Raw genomic sequence first — 10037 nt, forward strand, 5'->3', positions numbered from 1 at the left:
CCTGGCCATCAGGTTTGCTTGCTGTCCCCTTTAGGGTGATTATATGTTCAGGTAGGAAAGAGCTGTTGCCACACGTGCATCCCAGTGTTTTCACACTGGCCAGCTTGGATAGTTCTGATTTCTCTAGCTTTATTAGAGAAACATCGGCTCATTGCTGAATCCAAACTCCTTAGAAGATATGGGTGTGGTGATTCTTTTCTATGAGGTTAAGTCATCTTAAGCCACTGGGAACGGTTAGTGCAGTGGGCCTCAGTGGCCTCCAGCTGTCTCTCCCACAAGTTCTCCTTCCAGGCAGTCCTGGCGACAAGCACATTGTTTTTTCATGAGACTTTTAGGACCATTGGGCAAAGTTTAAGGAAAAATAGTTTTCTGAGTGTATGTTGGGTGGGGTGGGATGGGACAGGGGAGGGAAGTGGGCAGTGTGGAAAGGAAGTGTGAGTGCTCCCAAAATAGAGCAGACCACTGTGTGGGGTGGAGTGATGGAGTGACAGGTTGTAAGAGAATTTGGAGAAAGAATGGGGGAATCATTATTTGGTGACTATATAATGAGTATCTGCAGTGTGAAGAGAGGGTGACACAGCCCTGAGCAAGACTGAGGCAGCCCTGGCTTTGGGAACCTCTAGTCTAAAAAGGAGTCCAGTAGAGACAGGGATGTGGGCAGTTACTCAGGTTAGGAGCAGTGCAGTGGGTCCGTGTTTCACTGCTGGGCACGTGAGTGGGGGTGCTGCATTGAGTTCTGTGGGTGAAGTAAGGTGGGAGTGATCTGCACAGAATTCAAGAGGGTGAGGAGGAGTCAGTCTGGGACCAGAGGGGATGTCTACGGGGGAGATGTCTACAGGGAGGGATGTCTACAGGGGAGATGTTTATAGAGGGGATGTCTACGGGGGGTATGTCTACAGAGGGGATGTCTACGGGGGGTATGTCTACAGAGGGGATGTCTACGGGGGGTATGTCTACAGAGGGGATGTCTACAGGGGGTATGTCTACAGAGGGGGATATCTACACAGGGTATGTCTATAGGGGGGAGATGTCTACAGGGGGTATGTCTACAGAGGGGATGTCTATGGGTGGGATGTCTACGGCGGGGGGGAGATGTCTGTGGGGGGGATGTTCTGGGGGGGATGTCTACAGAGGGGATGTCTAAAGGGAGGGATATCTACAGGGGGAGATGTTTGTGGGGGGGATGTTTCCGGGGGGGATGTCTACAGAGGGAATGATGTCTATGGGGGGAGATGTCTATGGGGAGGATGTCTACGGGGGAGATGTCTACGGGAGACATGTCTATGGGGGGATGTCTACAGGAGGATGTCTACAGAGGGGATGTCTACAGGGGAGATGCCTACAGGGGGAAAGGTCTACAGTGCAGATGTGAAGACGCCCTTTGGGTGTGCTGGGGAAACCCTGAGGGCAGCAAGTGGCAGCCTTGCAAGAGCAGCCAGCATTTACACAGTGCTTATTGTATGCCAGGCCTGTGCCGAGTGCTGGGCACACAGCATCCCGTGTACTCCTCACAAACACAGGAGATGAGCGTCCCTACTAACCTTGTTTTACAGGTAGAGACTCTCATCAACCTGCCCAATACTGCACAGCTCAGAGGGGCCAAGGTGGGCTGTGAGCCCAGGCTTCCCGACTGTCTCCAGGGCTACAGGGGATAGGGCTGTGTCCAGATGGCCAGCCTGGGTGGAAGGGGAGGGAAGGGCTCGTGTTCTAAGTGGGATGTTAGCCTGCTGTCCACTTAGGGACTTTCAACTCCTCGGTATAATGGCATCAAAAGTAGTTTAGAAATCATCTCTGGCTGCAGTGTGTAAATTAGACCAGAATGGGGCAAGTGTTTGAGTCACGGAGGCTGGAGATGATGGTGGCCTGAACAAGGGCAGTGACGGTGAGGGGACTGTAATAAATTGCAAGACCCCGGCAGAGAGCGCTGAGCCCACTGGGTGTCTGGCTTTCAGAACCCTGGAACAGGAGCCACCAGTGGGAAGTGGATGTGCAAATTCGAAACTCAGGGGGAATCAGGACTGGAGGGGCCGACTCAGGTCCCAGACAGGATGAAATCTCTCAGGAGAGTGTGCCAGCGAGAAGAGAAAAGAGCTGTTCTCTGGCCTGGGGAACCCCAATGGAGAAAGTTGCCCCCCAACTCTGGCCCTTCAGGCTCGTTGACTTACAAAAGGCCTGATGTGTCCCCACTCCCTTGCTTCTCCAACCTCTGGTCTTTCAGCAGTGGTAGGGCAGCTGTAGTAGGGATTAGTGGAGGTTTTCTATAGCAGTGGTTCTCAACCTTCCTAATGCCTCCTAATACCGCGACCCTTTAATACAGTTCCTCATGTTGTGGTGACCCCCAACCATAAAATTATTTTCGTTGCTACTTCATAACTGCAATTTTGCTACTGTTATGAATCGTCATGTAAATATCTGCTATACAGGATGTATTTTCATTGTTACAAAGGGGTCACAACCCAAAGGAAGATGACACTTTACAAAGGACCTGAATGATGTGACCTAAGTATTCCCTGGTCTCAGTCATATTTCCTAGACCTGTGACTTGAACCAGGTGACAACATAGCAGAGAACAGCAAGGGACCATTTCGACAATGTTTAGAGATATGTCTTCTCACATGCTGAGAACATTTCTGCAGGACATCAATGCTTGATGTGATGTGGAAAGACGAGAGAGGTGATGTGAGCTAAACTGTTAGGCTGCTTTGTGAAATAATTGCACTCATTCATTTATAACTGCTCACGCCCAGGCCTGTAGGGCATCCTGAGAAAACAGCCAGGGCCAAATTTATAATTAGCTGAGTCCATTTTTGCCAGACCTAACCACGGATGCAGGACAGGGTTGGTTTTGTTATTTCCTTAATCGAAAGCATTAAGAAAAATACAAGCCGGGTCAGAGAGTTTTTGATTGGTGCAGGAATTTTGGCATAAACAACCCCAGATTACATGGCTGCTGGAAGCTGAGAGGAGGCTGCTTGGCATGGCCTCTTTCTGAGGTTACCCAAACAAACCCTGGTGCCTGGCAGCTCCCCTATGGAACGTGGGAATGCATATGAGAATTTTGAAACCTCTTTCATTTTTTCCCCAGGGTAAGGGCCTGGGAAAATCAAGGTATCCCTAGGGACCAAAAACTTTTGATAATCATAAAATAATTCTTTAATTCCTCTTATGTAACTTGGCCTCCCCCTTTTCTCCCTTCCTTCCAGTTAAGTGGTCCACTATCCTGGGACTGGATGGAAAGGGAACATGCATTTTTAAGTGCCTGAGATGTACAGGGTGGTCCACAGCCTTAGGAAGGAGGCCCCACTGTTTCCATCCTGCAAAGGGGAGAAACTGACACTTATTAAAGGTTGCTCAGCCAGAAAGACATAAAGGCAGAATTCAGAACCAGGCCCCTTTGGCCCTCACACCTGGCTAGCAAATTCCCATTGTAAATATAGAGATGGTATAAAGGGTAGGTGAAAGGCATCCTGGCAACTTCCTCACTGAACCTCCCTTTGGCCTTTTATCACTTCACACCCCCCAGAAGCCATTCTTAGTTTGAGCAGCTGCCCTGGCTTTGGTTTCTTTTTCTTTTTTTCTTTTTCAACAGAGTCTCACTCTGTTGCCCAGGCTAGAGTGCCGTGGCATCATCACAGCTCACAGCAACCTCAAAGTCCTGGGCTCAAGTGATCCTCCTGCCTTAGCCTCCTGAGGCACCCACCATGACTCCTACTAATTCTTCTATTTTTCATAGAGATGGGGTCTCATTCTTGCTGGTCTTGAACTCCCGAGCTCAAGGGGTCCTCCTGCCTCAGGCTCCCAAAGTGCTAAGATTACAGGCGTGAGCCACTAAGCCCACCTGTCTTGGATTTTTTGGGAATGCTGGACCTCTTCCTACTAGCTATTTGTCCCCCATCATTTTCGACTCGTAGTAGAGACTTGTTCTTTTCTCTAATGCTCCACGTGTTTGCAGGAAAACTGACTGGCCAGTGCTTCTCTCAGGCAGGGCCTCGCAATGTAACCAGTAGAGAGAAGGACTTCACCAGATGTGATCATTTGGTGTGTCCCGAGTGGAGAGGCATGGGGCTTTCTGCGTGCTGTGATGCTCTCGGTCTGAGTCTGCTCCTCCAGGCCCCTGGAGCATGGGCTTTCGTGACAGGCCGAAAGTTCTAAGCCTCATGAGCCCCAGTGCCCTTCTCACTTCCTTTCCCAGTATTCTGAACGAATTCTTTACCCAGCCAAAATATGTCTGCTAAGTAAGCCATTTGAGCAACGTGAAGCTCAGCTAGCCTGTGGGACCTTTGGGCTTCTACACCAAAGCTGCTGGTCTGGTTATAGGTGTGGGAAACCATGGATTAATTTCAAATCTATAAATGTCTTATGCTTGTACCTTGCCTCTGTGCCCCATGGAACGAGTATTACCAGTGTCCTTTTTTATAGGGAAGGTTCTCCAGTGCCAAATGTAGCCTGGCCTTTCTGCCTCTCTCCCAGGGAGTTCAAACTGGATTCTTCACCTTCATGATCCCCGGGGGGCAGGGGTGGAGAGGAAGTGTTGCCCACACAGTATCCCAGGAGTCACGAAACCAGTGTTTTATTAAACACAACATAGTCATTAAAGCTGAACTTTATTTCCGGGTCCATTGAAAGCAAAAGAAAAAGTGATTCAGAGGCCAACTCACAGCTTTGCTGTGTTCCTCTGCAAGGCGCCTTCTGAGTTTCGTGACTCAAGTTTGGATTAGGGTTGTATGGTGGGAAGCTCCCTGTGCCTGAAATCTGGTGATGGGAATGAAATGGTAAAATTACAATAAGAGCTCACCCTTTTCCTGCTCTGTCCTAAGGGTTTTCATGCAGTAACTAATATAATGATAACAAAATCCTAGGATGTAAGTCCTGTTCTCACAGGCAAGGAACCCGAGCATCCATGATGGTGGGAGGGTAGGGGGTCAAGCGAGGGAGACAAGAGGGTCCCTTGAACAGACCAGCCATCCTGTGGCCCTGTCTTCCATGTGCTGCACGAGAGATGGGGAAATGCTGCGTGACGGGAGCCGGGAAGCTGGGGAAGCTGGGCTGGGGTTTCTAGGGGTTGGCTTTCTGGGCGCGACCTTCTCCACCTCGTACCCACAGGGATGACGCCTCTGACGCCTCTGCCTCAGGTGATGCGAGGACAGACAGAGGTGCTGTGTAATTAACAACCACTAACTTTCTGCTTCAGGAAGGACTTTACTTGATGGGAAGCGGAAGGGCAGGAATGGTGGTGAAGAGATTGGAGTCTCTTCGGCAGAGCCAGGGTGGCAGGTGTCCCGACGTTTACTAGCTCACCTGTGCAGAGATGTCAGTTTTGTTTTTCATGAATTTGTTATTGACATTTAAAAACTGGGAGATGTTTTAGAAAAACTGGAATTTCTGGCTTCTCTTGAAAAGAAAAGAAAAGATCTTGTAAGATGCACCTGTGCTCAGACTGGGGCTCCTAGCGGCTGCCTCCTTCAGCCAGGGCGGCTGCCCGGCCACCCAGCCTGTCTGTGACCCCACCTGTCTGTGACCCCATGTATAGTTGGGAAGAAGCATGACAGAAGCCCCAAGCTCCCAGATTGCAGCCTAGTTTTAACCCTCACCATGCTTCTCTGGTCAGATTTATGAAATCATGCTGTATTGATTTCAGCAGTTCTGCTCAAAGCTCAGATGAGAGAACTCCAGGTATTATCATGAGCCACACTTGCAGCCTTTTAGAAACACAGCACGTGTCTACCTTTTAGAAAGCTTGGAAGGGTGTTGGGCCCGAGTTGAGTGGCTAATTTTCACAAAACCTGCTTGATTCAGCTGGTCTATTTATTTTGAATTCCACTGTTTTCTACCAAAAAAGTTAGTAGAGAATAGTGGGGCTTTAGAGTGATGGGGGGTGAGGCTGAAGTCCCCGTCTGCCGCTTACTGGCCACGTATTCTTGGACAGTTTGTATAACTTTTCTCCTAGGTTGGGCGTGAGGGGGTGAAGGGCAGGGTGCTGGCCTGTGCTGGCATCTGATGAGGAAGACCATTCATTGCTCTCCTTAAAGACAGGCTGACCCATACTGTGTGACTGGACAGGTTAGCCAGTTTGCTTTAAGCAGTGCAAAAAAGATGGTTGTCTTTTAAAGCAGTTTGAAAATACTCCTCTCCCTCATGTTGCTGAGAAGCAGTGGTGTGCTTGATGCAAGTCACTGAGCATCTGGACTTCCACGTGGTCCTCCATCAAAGGAACTGCCCAGTGCACTCAGTAGCCTCCAGGGCTTCTCTGCTTCCATTTAATGGAGTAATTATACATTAAAATAGTGTTTGCAATTTTTGTTTAATGCCATATTTTGAACTACGTTTTTCCTTGGAGGATCCTCAACAGATGAGATAAGTACTGAAGCTTGGCCAGGCCAGCAGGTGAGCCTACCCGGCCTTCCCTCCCCGCGGCCCCTGCTCTGAGCCAGGCCAGCCCTAACAGCACAGTAGTACCAGGGAAGCCCTCTCCCCTACCGTGTGTCTGAGTGTTTACCAGTAATAAATCAGGCAACAAACTGTTAAGCCAAGTGAATTCTGTCCTCTGATTATGGCAAATTCATCTTCGTAATGAATTGGAAGGCCAGGTTTGAGTCTGGGATTTGTGGACGCCTTGGAATTCTGTGCTGCAGTGTGACTGGCCAGACGTGTGGCCTCTCCACCCCTTTTCCTCCCATCCCTGGCTCCCTTCCATGCAGAGAGGGGCCTTGAGTGCCTTGTATGGAAAGCTGAACCTCCAAGCTCAAGCTCTGTTCGTGTCTTCCTTCACATAGCAGCCTCTTGACCACTCCTGACCACCCAAGATGCACAAGTGGTTGCCTAGTTCCTCTTGGGAGACCAGAGCTGGGAAGAGGCCACACAGGCCTTGGAAGCAGGATCACGGCTGTCCAGGAGAGTGGTCTGGGGTCCCACATTCCTAGAGTATGGTCTAGAAGTGGGGTGTGGGTGGGCTTGGGTGTGCACTTCCCCTTCATGTGAGGGTCTTCCTGTCCTGCAGGGAAGGGAACAGCTGTAAGGCAGAGAGCCAGATGGAGCTTTAGAAGTGCGGGACCCAGATCCAGGGCCCGTGTCCAAGGCCACTGCTGCTCTGAACCCAAGGGCTCTGAGTGGCACGGGATGTGCGGCTCGTGGCCTGTGAGCTGATACTTTCTTACCTGTCAGGTTTGTACTCTTGAGTCCTGTGTTTCTCCAAGTGCTCCTTCAACAGAGCTGAAAGTCCCGGTTCCTAACCCTAGTGTCAGAAGGGAAAGGGATGTACCTTGGTGCCTACACTTTGCCTCCCGGAGGGGAGCTCTGGCCCTTCTTTCTGTTGACCACTGGGGTTACTAAGTGGAAACAGCGGTAGCCAGCCTGGTCCCTGGCCAAGGGCATGGACAGACTCTGCTGCAGCTGCCAGGTCAGGGCTTTGCTCAGTTTCTTCTGTGGACTCCTGCAATTCCCAGCGTCCAACCCTGGGTCTCTGTACAGCCTGGTGTCCTCAAGGCCAGAGTCTCTCCCGGGACTGTGCAGGGATGGGAGGATCCGAGGGCCCAGCCATTCTGTGCGCACACCTTGACCCTGACCCCACTGTCTGGGCCGTGCTTCACGCTGCCTTCTGCAGCCCCTGGTGCTTTCACATTCTGAGCAGCTCGGGGTCCTGTCACATTTCCAGAATATTTCCTCGTGGGAGTTCAGGCTGCAGCTGTCAGGAAACTTCACTTCAACTATTGCTCATCTGTAAACAACCGTTGTGATCTCCAGTCTGCTCTTCTCTGCAGCTTTTCCCTCTGGTGACTTAATAGCTTTTGTTTTTCTTTGCCGTCTTCTTTTGTGGAATTTCAGAAGGAAGAGGAGAGAAACACAGTGGCTAATTCCCCACATGAGACCGAGGATTTAAATGCCATAGAACCTCTATAAGTTGACCACCCAAGACTACAGCCAACTGGTCAGCCCACGGAGGTGGTCAGCTAGAGAACCCCGGCCTCCTGTGCTGACACACACATGAGGGTCCTGTCCAGTCTGTGAAAATCAGGTCAAAGTCAGGAGTGGTCAGTGCAGGCAGGTAGTAGACTAGGGAGGTTCTACTCTGGTGATAACAGCACAGTGGGCACTGCTCACTGAGGGTCCTCGACTTTGAACTGGCCTCAAACCCTCCTTCCTGGTATCATCTCTTCCTTTTCCTGGGTTTCCTCCAAGAATGAGAGATCTACCAGCTTTAAGACACACTAGACCAGTGGACAGAAGGCCCTAGTTTTTCACATAGTTGTTATCTTTTCTGCTTATAACTTGTGTGTGTTCAGCTTCGGTAGACATCATTAAGTGCCTACTGCACACTAAGCAACGTGCTGTGTTTTCACCATCTGGCCTTTCTTTAAGCCTTATCACACCCTGGATAATACCAAGGCAGGTATTACTTTTCAGATGGGCGAACTCAGGTGCCCAGATTTTGAACTTACTATATAGCCTAGGCCTAAAATTGAGTCCATTGTCATAGCCCTGGTGGTAGGTGACTCTTCAGTCTTTAGAACTGCAGTCTGGCTTTTTGTTGTTGTTCCTCACTAAGATCTCTCAGTTCCCAAACATGCCCCACATCTCGTCTGTACAACACGGATGAAGTGAGCAATGCCGTGCTCATTAAGCTAATCTTTTGAAGAGTTCTGTGAGTCCAGCTCGTGCGTGGTCCTGACTGATAGGGACGTACGTGTGAGCGCTCAGTCACACAATGACACGTTCATTATGATGTTCTTATCTGTGGACAAGTCTTTAATTTTGGAAAAACTTACGCCTCTTACATTAACTTTGTCTACTGTATGGAGAGGTTTGAGTTTTAGAGAAGTAGCAGATCCTGTATTGGAGAACTTTGGGGAGTAACTTTCAGACCAGAGTGTGTTCAGAGAGTTCGAGAAGGGTGTGAGTCACCTCTGAAGGGGGGTTGAGAGACGTGGTCCTGTGGATCAGAGAGGAGAAACAGCACAGCCAGGAGGTCTGGTTCTCAAGCACCAGAGACACTTTTTGTGGAAGCAGGAAGAGCCTTATTCTCCATGTGCCTTTTCTGGGCGTGTAGTGTAAGTTACAGGAGAAGTTGTGACCATGTGTTAGAACCTGGCCACTTGAGCTGCCTGAGAAGGAGTGAGTCCCCCATGTCTGGAGGAGTTCGAGTGGAAGCCCTTGACTTTCTGGTGGGGTGGTTCTGGGAGGGCCTGCGCATTCGGCTGAGACTTTCGTCCTATGGCTTTGGGGTCTCAGGTTTGGAATTCTACAGGAGCTGGGACATCTCGTCTGTTGGTTTCTATGGCAGAGCCTGTAAGAATTTCTTGAACTATTTCCAAGGTATCTTTCCAAAGCTATTTCTGAATTGTGCGTTCTTTCTCTTATAGGAGAAAATGCAGAAGTTTCCATGGACGTCTCCCTGGCCTACCGTGATGACATGTTTGCTGAGTGGACTGAGATGGCCCACGAGAGGGTGCCCCGGAAACTCAAGTGTACCTTCAACTCTCCCAAGGTACGATGCCTCAATGTCTAAGTTGATGGAGTATTCATTTGGTTCCCAAGTAGGTGGGAAGATTTGCTTACACTTCACATGTATGCCTTCTTTCTCTGCATCCATGACCCACGAGGGCTGGTCATGACCCTCTGAGCAGAGAGAAGAGCATTGTGGAGATTTCATGTCCCAGCAAAGGAAGAAAGAACAGAGGAAGAAGGAATGTCTGTTTGAAATCATTCAGTTGTTTCTCTCCATAAAACAATGCGTTGAATATAAAATAGCTGAAAATATTTGGAGAACAACATTCCAAGTTATTTTGAGAATATGCCCCTGTTGCATCAAGACCTGTGTCTGTATCCCAGTTCCTCAGGCGTCTGTGTGTAAGAGTTCAAAAGTCAGTGAGGAGGCCGGCAGTGCCCCGTGAGGACCACAGGCCAGCGCAGGACTGAAGGAGTCTTCATTTAAGACCCCCCTGTCATGGCTCGGCGCCTATAGCTCAACCGGCTAAGGCGCCAGCCACGTACACCTAAGGTGGCAGGTTCGAATCCCCAGCCCGGACCCGCCAAACAACAAT

The 10037-nt window shown here is 49.9% G+C and overlaps 1 protein-coding gene across 4 annotated transcripts in view; it reads left to right on the plus strand.

Annotated features, from left to right (window-relative positions):
* Positions 1-10037, plus strand: part of WLS (wntless Wnt ligand secretion mediator) — a 137522-nt gene that overhangs the window by 67730 nt on the left and 59755 nt on the right. For all 4 annotated transcript variants that reach the window (XM_003784229.2, XM_023509774.1, XM_023509775.1 and 1 more), the window contains exon 3: positions 9357-9481. In XM_003784229.2, coding sequence (XP_003784277.1) covers positions 9357-9481 — 125 coding nt within the window. The remainder of the gene's footprint in view (positions 1-9356; positions 9482-10037) is intronic.

The sequence above is a fragment of the Otolemur garnettii genome, unplaced genomic scaffold (assembly GCF_000181295.1).
Source record: "Otolemur garnettii isolate 467f Iridium unplaced genomic scaffold, OtoGar3 scaffold00010, whole genome shotgun sequence".
Taxonomy (NCBI): Eukaryota; Metazoa; Chordata; class Mammalia; order Primates; family Galagidae; genus Otolemur; species Otolemur garnettii.